This window comes from Mixophyes fleayi, chromosome 2 (assembly GCF_038048845.1).
Source record: "Mixophyes fleayi isolate aMixFle1 chromosome 2, aMixFle1.hap1, whole genome shotgun sequence".
NCBI lineage: Eukaryota > Metazoa > Chordata > Amphibia > Anura > Limnodynastidae > Mixophyes > Mixophyes fleayi.
The window spans coordinates 297,175,972-297,191,757 of record NC_134403.1 but is presented as its reverse complement, the minus strand read 5'-3'; the positions used below and the strand labels follow the sequence as shown (position 1 = coordinate 297,191,757).

Sequence of the window (15,786 nt, the reverse complement as noted above, 5' to 3'; positions counted from 1 at the left end):
TCCGACAGCTGGAATGGATGGTTAGCACACTCTGAGCCAGCCCCATTCCGGCACTTGGAATAGTTGTCTAATGTACTTATAGCACAATTCCGGCAGCCGGAATAGATGGTTAAGGTCCTCGGAGCTCCATTCCGGCAGCCAGAATGGATGGGTAATGCACTCAGCGCTCTATTCCGACAGCTCCATTTCGACATACATTCAGCCAGGTAGAACAGACAACTAGAATATATAGCTATGATATACAGAAATATATAAATATATCATGTGTATGTGTGAATGGAAAGATAGATAGATAGATAGATAGATAGATAGATAGATAGATAGATACACTATATACACGTACACACAATACAATATATATGCAATATAATATGTGTAACAGTTGTTCGACATATTACAGAGAACATATCTGTGCAGCAGAACAGAATGCACTATACATGCAGAGAATACACAGCAAGCTTCACTCAAGACACCAAGCAGCAGAGGGCGCTGCAGTAAACTGACTCATTCCGGCGTTCTGGCATTCCAGCTTTTACCTTATCCCCAAATTACTTTACACAGCCAGCCTAACCTGGTGTACACACATACACCTACACTGGAATCTATCTCTCCTTCCTCTTGTGTGTAAATCTATGACAGACCCTGGTTATAAAGATGCCTCCACTGGAAAGGCAATATCATTTTCTAACATTTCTTCTCTGTTTCGTGCATTACCACAATGTGTCTTCTGCATGTGAAGTTTCGAGGTGGGCATGAGGGCGGGTAAAATGGGAGAAATGGGAGTTGACAGAGGAGGTTACTTTTGCACTCACGGACTGTGAGGAATGAAAGATATTGCTGGGGAGAACAGTCATGGAAGAGAAAGAACAGGAGCCCTGAGAATTATCCGGCCGTCTGGCCGACCAGGGTACATCAACTTCTACCTCTGATCCAAGATACAGTGGAAGAGTTCTGATACTCATTACACTGAGTCAGGGGAACACGAAAAGAAAACTGCATAAGGAGAGAGAAGGATGATGTCTGGGCAATGTGAGATAGTCCTGCTGCCTTAGTAGTGTGCTTATAACACACAGGGAGAGCTGTCCCGGGACAGCAGCAGCTGTAGTGTGTCTAGTGAGCGAGGGGGCAATGCCCTGGTTGAGTGGGGGAAGAAGGTGCAGGCGACAGCAGCAACAGCCGCAGCAGCAGGCACCACAGCAGCAACAGCGATGCCCCTCGCCAGGGACCTTGTCTTGCAGGAGAGAAAGCTCGGAGCTGCCTCTGCCCGCTGGCTGGGAGGAGGCGAGGGATTACGACGGCAGAGTATTTTACATCGATCACAACACCAGGCAGACCTCTTGGATCGATCCTAGAGACAGGTAAAGTGACAACTGAACATGTGTCAGTCAATGAAAAATTCTCTTTAAATGAGGCAAATAATGGAGATGTCATGTATGAAGCATCATTATAAATTACTTTCTGTAACCTGTCTTAATTTCGGAATTATTATATTCGTATGATTACATAATCGTTTAACTTATTTTACCCACACGTGAGTTGATCCCAAAATAAAATGTTAACGGAGGACTGTATTATTATGATTGCTTACTGATCTGAGCTATATTAATCATGGCACATGTTATCCAATCACCTTGCTGCATGCAGGGTGGCACATGGATCCCCCTGTCCCTGGTTATGTGTGCTGTGATCATTTGTCATAGGAGAATATTTAGCATCCCTTTTTGGTAGACACACATAAAACATGTCTCTGAAATAAGCAGCATAAACTCCGTGAAATAATTATCACTGGAATGTTGTAAAGAGATGAACCTCAATATACCAAAATCTGATGTAAAAGAATAGTGATGTACCAAATTGGTTGAGGGTTCTGCTGCATCCTACAGCTTTTTAGGAAAAGTTCAACTTTTTGAATCCTTAGAATACAGTCAACAGAACAAGACAATTATTTGAAAAATATTGCATAAAGTTCTAGAAGCTGTGTACATACTGGCTTTAGATTTCTGCTGTTAAGATGCCTTTATAAACAAGACAAAATGCAAGTTGTTCAATATACCTAACTAACTAGCAAAGGGTGCAAATAAGGGTAAGGACTCCATACATGTGCAAAAGTATAGAAACAGGACCCCTCTGCACTCAGCTAATAAACAGCCAAATAGACCCAATTTAAAACTAGCCTCTAAAATAATAATACAAGGAGAAGTGTTAGGGCGGTTAACCACTGGGGTGAAGAAAATGCTCTTGTGCATGATATGCGGTGTGTAACCAGTAGGGATGAGCGCACTCGGATTTTTGAAATCCGAGCCCACCCGAACGTTGCGGATCCGAGTCGGATCCGAGACAGATCCGGGTATTGGCGCCAAATTCAAAAGTGAAACTGAGGCTCTGACTCATAATCCCGTTGTCGGATCTCGCGATACTCGGATCCTATAAATTCCCCGCTAGTCGCCGCCATCTTCACTCGGGCATTGATCAGGGTAGAGGGAGGGTGTGTTAGGTGGTCCTCTGTGCTGTTTAGTTCTGTGCTGTTTAGTTCTGTGCTGTTTAGTTCTGTGCTGTTTAGTTCTGTGCTGTTTAGTTCTGTGCTGTTTAGTGCTGTGCTGTGCTGTGCTGTGCTGTGCTGTGCTGTGCTGTGCTGTGCTGTGCTGTGCTGTGCTGTGTTCTGCAGTATCAGTCCAGTGGTGCTGTGTGCTGTGCTCTGTCCTTCTGAGGTCAGTGGTGCTGCTGGGTCCTGTGCTGTGTCCTGTTCAGTCCAGTGGTGCTGTGTCCTGTGCTCTGTGCTTCTAAGGGCATAGTTATTTCCCCAATATTCCCCTGTGTTTAAAAAAATAAAAAAAAGTTTTTTTAAAAAATACCAAAAACTACTTTAATATTTTTTAATTACCACAAAATTTTCACAACCAATCCTGCAGTATAAGCCCATTGGTACTGCAATATTACCAAGTTCACACATTCAGCAGTAAAAGTCCAGTGGTACTGCAATATTACAAAGTTTACACATTCTGCAGTATCAGTCCAGTGGTGCTGTGTCCTGTGCTCTGTCCTGCTGAGTTCCGTAGTGCTGCTGGATCCTGTGCCGTGTCCTGTTCAGTCCAGTGGTGCTGTGTCCTGTGCTCTGTGCTTCTAAGGGCATAGTTTTTTCCCCATTATTCCCAAGTTTTTAAAAAATAAAAAAAAAGTAAAAAATAATAAAAAATTTAAAAAAAAAAAAATATATAATAATTATAACCAAATTTGCAAAACCAATCCAGCATTATAAGTCCATTGGTACTGCAATATTACCAAGTTCACACATTCTGCAGTATCAGTCCAGTGGTGCTGTGTCCTGTGCTCTGTCCTGCTGAGTTCCGTAGTGCTGCTGGGTCCTGTGCCGTGTCCTGTTCAGTCCAGTGGTGCTGTGTCCTGTGCTCTGTGCTTCTAAGGGCATAGTTATTTCCCCACTATTCCCAAGTTTTTTAAAAATAAAAAAAAAGTAAAAAAAAATAAAAAATTAAAAAAAATAAATAAATATAATAATTATAACCAAATTTGCAAAACCAATCCAGCATTATAAGTCCATTGGTACTGCAATATTACCAAGTTCACACATTCTGCAGTATCAGTCCAGTGGTGCTGTGTCCTGTGCTCTGTCCTGCTGAGTTCCGTAGTGCTGCTGGGTCCTGTGCCGTGTCCTGTTCAGTCCAGTGGTGCTGTGTCCTGTGCTCTGTGCTTCTAAGGGCATAGTTATTTCCCCACTATTCCCAAGTTTTTCAAAAATAAGAAAAAAGTAAAAAAAAATAAAAAATTAAAAAAAAAAATATATATAATAATTATAACCAAATTTGCAAAACCAATCCAGCAGTATAAGTCCATTGGTACTGCAATATTACCAAGTTCACACATTCTGCAGTATCTTGTGCTACATATAATGGAGACCAAAAATTTGGAGGATAAAGTAGGGAAAGATCAAGACCCACTTCCTCCTAATGCTGAAGCTGCTGCCACTAGTCATGACATAGACGATGAAATGCCATCAACGTCGTCTTCCAAGCCCGATGCCCAATCTCGTAGTACCGGGCATGTAAAATCCAAAAAGCCCAAGTTAAGAAAAAGTAGCAAAAAGAGAAACTTAAAATCATCTGAGGAGAAACGTAAAGTTGCCAATATGCCATTTACGACACGGAGTGGCAAGGAACGGCTTAGGCCCTGGCCCGTGTTCATGACTAGTGGTTCAGCTTCACCCACGGATCTTAGCCCTCCTCCTCCTCCCCCCCCCTACAAAAAATTGAAGAGAGTTATGCTGTCAGCAACAAAACAGCAAACAACTCTGCCTTCTAAAGAGAAATTATCACAAATCCCCAAGGCGAGTCCAAGCGTGTTGGTGGTTGTCAAGCCTGACCTTCCCATCACTGTACGGGAAGAGGTGGCTCGGGAGGAGGCTATTGATGATGTAGCTGGCGCTGTGGAGGAACTTGATGATGAGGATGGTGATGTGGTTATTGTAAATGAGGCACCAGGGGGGGAAACAGCTGATGTCCATGGGATGAAAAAGCCCATCGTCATGCCTGGTCAGAAGACCAAAAAATGCACCTCTTCGGTCTGGAGTTATTTTTATCCAAATCCAGACAACCAATGTATGGCAATATGTAGCTTATGTAAAGCTCAAATAAGCAGGGGTAAGGATCTTGCCCACCTAGGAACATCCTCCCTTATACGTCACCTGAATAACCTTCATAGTTCAGTGGTTAGTTCAGGAACTGGGGCTAGGACCCTCATCGGTACAGGGACACCTAAATCCCGTGGTCCAGTTGGATACACACCAGCAACACCCTCCTCGTCAACTTCCTCCACAATCTCCATCAGATTCAGTCCTGCAGCCCAAGTCAGCAGCCAGACTGAGTCCTCCTCAATACGGGATTCATCCGAGGAATCCTGCAGCGGTACGCCTACTACTGCCACTGCTGCTGTTGCTGCTGTTAGTCGGTCATCTTCCCAGAGGGGAAGTCGTAAGACCGCTAAGTCTTTCACCAAACAATTGACCGTCCAACAGTCGTTTGCCATGACCACCAAATACGATAGTAGTCACCCTATTGCAAAGCGTATAACTGCGGCTGTAACTGCAATGTTGGTGTTAGACGTGCGCCCGGTGTCCGCCATCAGTGGAGTGGGATTTAGAGGGTTGATGGAGGTATTGTGTCCCCGGTACCAAATCCCCTCGAGATTCCACTTCACTAGGCAGGCGATACCAAAAATGTACAGAGAAGTACGATCAAGTGTCCTCAGTGCTCTTAAAAATGCGGTTGTACCCACTGTCCACTTAACCACGGACATGTGGACAAGTGGTTCTGGGAAAACGAAGGACTATATGACTGTGACAGCCCACTGGGTTGATGCATCCCCTTCCGCAGCAACAGCAACAGCTGCATCAGTAGCAGCATCTACAAAATGGCTGCTCATGCAAAGGCAGGCAACATTGTGCATTACAGGCTTTAATAAGAGGCACAACGCTGACAACATATTAGAGAAAATGAGGGAAATTATCTCCCAGTGGCTTACCCCACTTAGACTCTCATGGGGATTTGTGGTGTCAGACAATGCCAGTAACATTGTGCGGGCATTAAATATGGGCAATTTCCAGCACGTCCCATGTTTTGCCCACACCATTAATTTGGTGGTGCAGCATTACCTCAAGAGTGACAGGGGTGTGCAGGAGATGCTTGCGGTGGCCCGCAAAATTGCTGGACACTTTCGGCATTCAGCCAGTGCCTACCGCAGACTAGAGGCACATCAAAAAAGCTTGAACCTGCCCTGCCATCACCTCAAACAAGAGGTTGTGACGCGCTGGAACTCCACCCTCTATATGCTGCAGAGGATGGAGGAGCAGCAAAAGGCCATTCAGGCCTACACAGCCACCTACGACATAGGCAAAGGAGTGGGGATGCGCCTGAGTCAAGCGCAGTGGAGACTGATTTCCGTGTTGTGCAAGGTTCTGCAGCCATTTGAACTTGCCACACGAGAAGTCAGTTCCGACACTGCCAGCTTGAGTCAGGTCATTCCCCTGATCAGGCTGTTGCAGAAGCAGCTGGAGAAAGTGAGGGAGGAGCTGGTAAGCCATTGCGATTACAGCTCTTGTGGATGTAGCCCTTCGTACGCTTTGCCAGGATCCGAGGGTGGTCACTCTTTTAAAGTCAGAGGAATACATTCTGGCCACCGTGCTCGATCCTCGGTTTAAAGCGTATGTTGTGTCTCTGTTTCCGGCGGACACAAGTCTACAGCGGTGCAAAGACCTGCTGGTCAGGAAATTGTCCTCTGAAGAGGACCGTGACATGCCAACAGCTCCACCCTCATTTTCTTCCACATCTATGGCTGCGAGGAAAAAGCTCAGTTTTCCCAAAAGAGGCACTGGCGGGGATGCTGATAACATCTGGTCCGGACTGAAGGACCTGCCAACCATTGCAGACATGTCTACTCTCGCTGCATTGGATGCTGTGACAATAGAAAAAATTGTGGATGATTACTTTGCTGACACCATCCAAGTAGACATGTCAGACAGTCCATATTGTTACTGGCAGGAAAAAAAGGCAGTTTGGAAGCCCCTGTACAAACTGGCTCTATTTTACCTGAGTTGTCCCCCCTCCAGTGTGTACTCGGAAAGAGTTTTTAGTGCAGCGGGGAACCTGGTCAGTGAGCGCCGAAGGAGGTTGCTTCCTCACAACGTTGAAAAAATGATGTTTATAAAAATGAATAATCAATTCCTCAATGAAGTACAGCACTGCCCTCCAGATACTACAGAGGGACCTGTGGTTGTGGAGTCCAGCGGGGACGAATTGATAATGTGTGATGAGGAGGAAGTACACACTGTAGGGGGAGAGGAATCAGAGGTTGAGGATGAGGACGACATCTTGCCTCAGTAGAGCCTGTTTAGTCTGTACAGGGAGAGATGAATAGCTTTTTTGGTGTGGGGGCCCAAACAAACCAATCATTTCAGTCAAAGTTGTTTGGTAGGCCCTGTCGCTGAAATGATTTGTGTGTTAAAGTGTGCATGTCCTATTTCAACAGCAGACCTCTCAACTGCAGCTCATCCCTCCTCTGCGGGGATAATGTCTCCTGTGCTCTGACACGTCACTCTGTGTACTCTCAGCCTCAGGATCTGACACTACAGCTACCATGCCTCTTGTAGCAGCCCTCACTCCAGGGCCTCTTCCATGTGCAGTGTCCCCCTCTCTCTTGGGTTCACTATAGTGGCATGGAGTTCTCCCCCTCATCCAGGGCACACATTCCTTGCCCTGGCTCAGTCACCACGCTCAGACTTCCAGGCAATGCTGGGGGAGCCTGGGAGCTTCCACCCCAGGTCCCCAGCTACAACTCTCCTTTCCTGTGTCTTCTCTCTCTTTCTGACACTTTAAAGATCGTGCCTTTAAATGAAAAAGTCAGTCTTCATTGCACGACTATGTGCAAGTGCAACAGGGACATTTTTTTGGGTTTACAAAGTCAAACAATAACACTACGACCCTGTCTGTCTGGGGTCTGTCAATGACGAATTGTCTGGAGCATGTTTGGAGGAGGTATTGTGGCCCCGGTATCAAATTGGGTACCGGGGCCACCCCACTATGCAGTCCAGATACTTGTTTGGTGGAATTCCGACACGTGGAGGGTTTTTAAATTATATTGTGGCCTCGGTACCAAATTGTGTACCGGGGCCACCACACTACGCAGTCAAGATACTTGTTTGGTGGAATTCAGACCAGTTGAGGGTTTTATTATTATATTGTGTGGACCACTCTATCTATACCACCACACTACAACTCTATACCACTCTATTTCCTACTTTAATTCTATTTAATTCTATTTCCTACTTTAATTCTATTACTAATTAATTACCATAAAGAGGAACAAAAAAAAACAATTTTACCCAAAGTATAATATGACTTAGACTTACAAACACTACACTTTAAAGATCGTGCCTTTAAATGAAAAAGTCAGTCTTCATTGCACGACTATGTGCAACAGGGACATTTTTTTGGGTTTACAAAGTCAAACAATAACACTACGACCCTGTCTGTCTGGGGTCTGTCAATGACGAATTGTCTGGAGCATGTTTGGAGGAGGTATTGTGGCCCCGGTATCAAATTGGGTACCGGGGCCACCCCACTACGCAGTCCAGATACTTGTTTGGTGGAATTCTGACACGTGGAGGGTGTATTTATTTTATTGTGGCCCCGGTATCAAATTGGGTACCGGGGCCACCCCACTACGCAGTCCAGATACTTGTTTGGTGGAATTCTGACACGTGGAGGGTTTTTTAATTATATTGTGGCCTCGGTACCAAATTGTGTACCGGGGCCACCACACTACGCAGTCAAGATAGATAGATGCGTATCATAGATAAAGTACATTCAGTGGTGTGGGGCAAATTGAAAAATATTCCAAATGCACTGACATTATCAAAAACAAGAGGTTGTCACACGCTAAAACTCCAACATGTATATGATGGAGAGGATGGAGGAGCAGCCGTATGTGTAGTGTAATGCAGACCTGTTGAAGGTTTTTTATATATTTTATTGTGGTGCCCAGTGCCCACTCCTCTACGCAGTCCAGGTACATTTATTGGTGCGAATCATAAAAGTTCAGGGTTTTTAATATATCTTGTGGTGACCCACTCCTCTACGCAGTCCAGGTACATTTATTGGTGCGATTCATAAAAGTTCAGGGTTTTTAATATATTGTGGTGACCCACTCCTCTACGCAGTCCAGGTACATTTATTGGTGGGAATCATAAAAGTTCAGGGTTTTTAATATATCTTGTGGTGACCCACTCCTCTACGCAGTCCAGGTACATTTATTGGTGCGATTCATAAAAGTTCAGGGTTTTTAATATATTGTGGTGACCCACTCCTCTACGCAGTCCAGGTACATTTATTGGTGCGAATCAAACAAGTTGATGGTTTTCTTATTATATATATTGTGGTGACCCACTCCTCTACGCAGTCCAGGTACATTTATTGGTGCGATTCATAAAAGTTCAGGGTTTTTAATATATTGTGGTGACCCACTCCTCTACGCAGTCCAGGTACATTTATTGGTGCGAATCAAACAAGTTGATGGTTTTCTTATTATATATATTGTGGTGACCCACTCCTCTACGCAGTCCAGGTACATTTATTGGTGCGATTCATAAAAGTTCAGGGTTTTTAATATATTGTGGTGACCCACTCCTCTACGCAGTCCAGGTACATTTATTGGTGCGAATCATAAAAGTTCAGGGTTTTTAATATATCTTGTGGTGACCCACTCCTCTACGCAGTCCAGGTACAATTATTGGTGCGAATCATAAAAGTTCAGGGTTTTTAAGATATTGTGGTGACCCACTCCTCTACGCAGTCCAGGTACAATTATTGGTGCGAATCATAAAAGTTCAGGGTTTTTAAGATATTGTGGTGACCCACTCCTCTACGCAGTCCAGGTACAATTATTGGTGCGAATCATAAAAGTTCAGGGTTTTTAAGATATTGTGGTGACCCACTCCTCTACGCAGTCCAGGTACAATTATTGGTGCGAATCATAAAAGTTCAGGGTTTTTAATATATATTGTGGTGACCCACTCCTCTACGCAGTCCAGAAAGATACCTTGTTGCAACGTTTTGGACTAATAACTATATTGTGAGGTGTTCAGAATACACTGTAAATTAGTGGAAATGCTTGTTATTGAATGTTATTGAGGTTAATAATAGCCTAGGAGTGAAAATAAGCACAAAAACTTGATTTTTAAACTTTTTATGTTTTTTTCAAAAAAAATCCGAATCCAATACCTTAAATCCGAACCGAGACCTTTCGTCAAGTGTTTTGCGAGACAAATCCGAACCTCAAAAATAACGAAAATCCGGATCCAAAACACAAAACACGAGACCTCAAAAGTCGCCGGTGCACATCCCTAGTAACCAGTGCTTACACCTGCGGTCAGAGGGGAAATTTAGGACATTCCATTGTCCCCCTCGTGTCCTCTTGTAGAGAACAAGAGTGAATAGAGCAGGAGGTGTCCAAAAGAGGCTGCTGCTGCCACTCCTGTCTGCCAGCGCAAGAAAAAGTGGGTATGCTACTATTGGAATCAATATGTTATACCCCCTTACCCATTTAAAACTTTTACTTTGGTTAAAATAGCTAGTAAAAACATAATGTTTAGTGTCAGTCGGTAAATGGCCCTAGATGTAAGCCATGCACCACTTTCACGTTGCTACTGCTGATAATCTAATAGAGTACCAACATTGGGTCAAATATTTTATTATTTCCTTTATTAATATAGCGCCACCATATTACGCAGTGCTTTATAGAAAATATTTATTCCCACCAGTCAGTGGCAGAACTACCATTGGTGCAGCAAGTGCAGTGCACCGGGGCCCATGGAGATAATGGGGCCCACTGCATGGCAGATACAGAGGGTCAGGCCCCTGTTCTCTCCTCCCTTCCTCCCTGCACCAGGGCCCATGGAGATAATGGGGCCCACTGCATGGCAGATACAGAGGGTCAGGGGCCCCAGTTCCCTCCTTCCTGCCTCCCTGCACTGGGGCCCAGCTCACTAGTTCTGCGCCTGCCACCAGTCCCTGTCCCATTGGATCTTACAGTCTGGGGGGCCTATTTAGGAAGCACTGCATACTTTGCCTGGTAATTAGCATCTGTTATCGACGTTTTTCGCAGCAATAAGAGATGCTGTTTTTGAATTATTTAGCATTATAATTATGTCGGGTCAGCACATCCAATAAGAGGCCTTCCTGGAGATGACTAAGCTCCATTGTTAGCTTTGGCTGTTTGTTATTCGCAGCGGCGAAAGCATTTGCTTCCGGTTCACTCTTCCGGTGTGACCTCTGTGTGCATACACAAACCTAGGAGGAGAGGAGGAGCAGAGGAGCAGCATGACAGGAGAGAGACCGGAAATTATCCCTCTATTGATGCTATCTCCTCTCCTGCGGGGATGATATTGCAGCGCTTAATAAATAACCATAAACAGAATTGGGGGCGGCTGCTGCGAACGATATTTAATAGGAACACTTCAATACCAATGTAATAAATAGCCCTGATACCTAAAATACAATAATCCTGTGAAAAAGATTTAAGGACAGGGATGGTTTGATAAATAGGCCACTATATTCTCTAACACACACTCACGCAGTTACATTGTCAGACGCCAGTTAACCTACCAGTATGTTTTAGGACTGTGGCGTTAAAACATGCAGGCACACGATTGGTGCCCTGGTCGGAATTGAGCCGTGTCCCCAGTACTGAGAGGCAGTGATACTAACCACTGGTGCTTTCACATGTGTTTGGCTTGGACAAGATAACAACTTCCTGTTTTGTCACTGAACATATTTAAAATAAAATGCAGATTGAAAGCATTTGTAAATGCATATTAAAAGCATAAAAAACACATATATAAAAGCATTGTGGTTTAAATGCTTTTTTACTTGTGGTTTAACACTTTTTTTTTATAGAAATGCTCTGTGTTTTTGCTCCCAGAATTTATATTGTCAGATAAGTTTTATGCCTCTCCTACTTAATGTTAATGTGCAAATTAGGGTCCATGTCAAATTCAGAAGTCACTAAGGGCTTTTGAAAAACAATTAGGTATTATGCCAAATCCTAAAAATATGGATTAGTTAATAGGATTATTTTGGAGTCAAAATGAAGTTCAAAGATGGTTGAGCAGTGAGAACTTGTGGCACAGCATCCGGTGACGGTAGCTCAGAGGAAGCCATGACTGGAGTTGCTGGTAAAATGTGCACCTTGATTTAAAAAATGAGCAGCTAACAGAGTTGCACTGTAATGTGTAGAAAAGAGAATAACTCAGAAGCTTCCTATTGACTGATATCACACTACACATCTCATCTTACATTCACATTGTGAAATTGTAACTGTTATTTTATCTCAGGTCTTGTTCACACCTATCCATTTTTTGTCTTTTAATTTACTAAATAACACATGAAAAGCATACTTGTCAACCAATGATAAGTTAATTCCGGGCAGGGGGGCGTGGTTGGAGGGCGGGAGGGGTGGGGCACGGTCAATAGCCCCGAACTCCCCCGTGCCAAAATGCAGTTTTTGTTGCAGGGGGCGGTGCCAAAATGACGCGATTCAACGCGGATCGCGTCATTTTGAAGAGCCAGTTGCCGTATGCGGGATACTTGCCTGCTCTACCCAAATTTTGGGAGTCTCTTGGACATACCGGGAGAAGTGCATTAAAAGTGTACAAGTATGAATCAGTGGTGCAAGTCACATCATGGCATTAAAAAATGTTAATGTGGCGTTAACATTTTTAAAATGCAGCATGAGCAATTTCCCATATGCTAACGTGCTCTACCAGTGCAAAAGATTTGTATTGCTACACAAATGCAAAACATGGAAAACGCATTGTTAAAATGTACCTAAGACACGTGTTAGTTTTCCGGCGTAGTTGCCCATTTTCCCAGTGCATGTGTATAAGCCATGAAAAAGTCACCAGAGTAGCAAGAGAGAGGTTTCCTGGTCCGTTTTATGATGTGAAAGGGCAGACTCTTAGCAGGCTGCAGGACCACCCACCCCCCTTCACCTCCTCCTTCTACCCTGCAACAGGATGTACAAGCACAGCTTTCTTACAGTGCTTTAACAATTATGCTGCAGGAATTGAAAGGGTGGAGGAAGGAATTTCCTTTAGCTTACTTCATTTCTGAACTAAGTTTTCTTTCTCATTGAGCATGCACCTTTTTATGAATTATTTTACAAAAATGTGCAAATAAAATTAAATATTTTATTAGGTATATTCAACTTGTAACAGTGTTATATTGATAGATACATTAAATGGTCATGCTTTTTGGAATTGTCTGTGTTGTAATTACATGTTTGTGTTTAGCATTAATTCTAATTACTGTAATAAAAAATTAGAAACCGCTTATTTACCGTTAGCCCTATATATTGTGTTTGTAGCTTTTTTATTTACAGTCATTTTATTAGAGGGTTATTTTCTCCTGAGTTCGATTGTAGTAATTTAGAATTGTTAATGTTGCTCTGTTATAAGGATTTGTGAAAAATAAAGGGGGTAACATTCACTGTATTGTAATTTCTATTAATATTAGAAATTGCAGAGGGGTTCTGTGACCATGTCTAACAGACGGTAGAATGAAAGCAATAGGTCATGGAATGCTGTGGTAACTTCTGATATACTTCAGATAACCCACACATAATTTTGTTTGCAAATTTATAACCCCCAATTGATAAGATTATTTACAAATGTTTGTTTTTAACTTTTATGCGGCTTTCTAATGGGCAAGTAACAATATACTAAGTATTTTTATTATCTATTCGCAAGCTAGAGATTTCTACTGCCAAGTATCAATTCAATTTGAAAACATAGTAGTCTGTGCTCACATACCCCCCTTCAATCCCTTCTTGCTACATGCAAAATTGTCAAGCAGCTAAGACCTAGGGGTATATTTACTAAACTGCGGGTTTGAAAAAGTGAAGATGTTGCCTATAGCTTCCATATAGATTCCAGCTGTTATTTTGCAGAATGTACTTAATAAATGATGACTAGAATCTGATTGGTTGCCATAGGCAACATCTCCACTTTTTCAAACCCGCAGTTTAGTAAATATTACCCCTAGTGTTTTTTGACTTTTTGGACTTTATGCACCTGCTATTATTTATATTTAATTGAGGAAATACTTTCATTGTGAAGTTCAGGACTGGCAAATCATAGCCCTGGGAGTCAAGACCCGACTCAGCAGCCTATTAGGAACATTTTAAAAGAAAAAAATATGCAGGTGACCCAGCTCAAGGTAGCCCACTATGGGACCGGCCCGGGGGACAGATGGCCTCCACAGCCCAGCATTGTTTGATCAAGGGAACTGGGTGTTCTTGTAGCACCTAAGGATACGCCATATGCATGTAGTGTATTGGTTCATACTCTCTGTACACTCCTGCACTTTCCTACAGACAATGCTTACATAAGTTTGTAGAGCAGTCACATCTACTATGTATGAAAAGCATTTTAAGGTATTAGGTACTTATATAGAGGCCACTTGAAACATGGACTCTGCACACCCGTCATTTGCTTAGGGTAGGTACACACTGAAGAATTTTCCTAACGACGTGTTATCTCAAACGATTGTAGGTCCGCTCAGTCTGACGATTCATGCATACACACTGACACGATTTACCTTCCGATCTGTGCTCTTCATCTGGTCCTTTATCTGGTCCTCTAGTCTTCTGAGAATGACAGCACAATATTCATTCATTCATTCTTGTCACATTGTCACACTGATTAAAGCCACCTTATTATAGCTATCCACATGTCCTAACGAAACTCTGAAATGAAACATTCTGTCTCAGAATGAACAAATTAATTATTCCTTCTACAACACTCTCTACATTTATTCACCGGGACATTCATTGCTAGCATCGGCTGAAAAGAGCATGACTCTGTAAACTCTATGGAGAATGTGAGCATGAGTGCATACACACTACATGATCGGTCGGTGATTGGTCAGAAAATATTAAACAGTACGACCAACCAAATGAGCCGACAATCCACATTTTGGAACGACTTTTGACCATCGTGTCACTATACATACTAACCCGACTTCTGACCGACCGGTCGTATTTCGGCTGATTTGTCTGATTATTGAACGAAAACGCTACAGTGTGCACCTAGCCTTATGAAGAGCAGATGGAGAGCAGGCACTGCTGGCTGAATTCCTTCTGCCCCATACCCAAACATTGGCATCCCAAGCTATTAAGTATTAGTAAGTATTATTCTCTTGGTGGCTGATAAACCCCTTGAGGATGAGGAAGACCATGGAGGTGGGTAAGGAAGGTAGAATGGAGGGACTGGGAGAATACTGGAGAGCTATAGTGGAAGAACTCATCCTACATGTGAAGTAGATCAAGATAACTAAATGACTGGTGGGCAGAGTCCTCCATGTGGCACCCATATAATTAGCAAGTACCCATTTTAATACTTTGTGTGGGTTTCCTCTGGGTGCTCCAGTTCCACTACAAAAACATACTAGCAGGTTAATTGGCTGCTGACAAAATTAACCCTAGCCTGTGTGGGTCTGTCTGTGTGTGTTAGGGAATTTAGACTGTAAGCTCCAATGACGCAGGGACAGATGTGAATGACGTAATATTCTCTCTGTAAAGCACTGCAGAATTGGTGGCGCTATATTTATTAAAAAATAAATAAATGATGATGATGATGATAGATGGTTTATACATTTAACAACTATTTGTACTGTTTTTGGTAATTAGTTTCTTCAGCTGATTGTATACCATCTGCAAATACATCCATTTATAGTTTGATACCCTCCTGCACATAGTAATCTACTGATTTTAATGACAGAATTGCTGCATTTCTTTTGTTTCCATGCTGAGGATGAAATCCTGACAATTGCTTTGAATGGAAAAAGAAATGCCCAGATGATAAGGTTCTCTTGTAACTGTTTGTTCCCACACTGAGCCTTGACCTACAGGTTGCATACTGTAGTGATACAACATGGTTGTCCAACTTTGGAAACCCATCTGTTACTGGGTTGCAACTTCCATCAAATGTTGTAATTTCTGTATTAGTTAAACCTGTCATAAGATCACAAAGTATTTATTTTGCTTGCTCGACGTTTTGATATACATTTCATTAAAGTGACACAGCATGTGTAAACAAACTGAATCGGAAGTCTATTCTTCATGCATTTCCACTGCAAAAATATGGCCTCTTTCATGTGAGATGAGGAACTGTGCTAGTCTCCATACGTGGATCGGTATTGCTAGTGATTTAAGTTTAAAATAATA

The 15,786-nt window shown here is 42.9% G+C and overlaps 1 protein-coding gene across 2 annotated transcripts in view; it reads left to right on the top strand.

The window, feature by feature from the left end:
- The first annotated feature begins 804 nt into the window (after positions 1-804).
- Positions 805-15,786, top strand: part of WWC3 (WWC family member 3) — a 145,083-nt gene continuing 130,101 nt past the window's right edge. For both annotated transcript variants that reach the window (XM_075196457.1, XM_075196456.1), the window contains exon 1: positions 805-1,358. In XM_075196457.1, the coding sequence (XP_075052558.1) occupies positions 1,129-1,358 (230 nt within the window). In that variant the 5' untranslated portion in view covers positions 805-1,128. The remainder of the gene's footprint in view (positions 1,359-15,786) is intronic.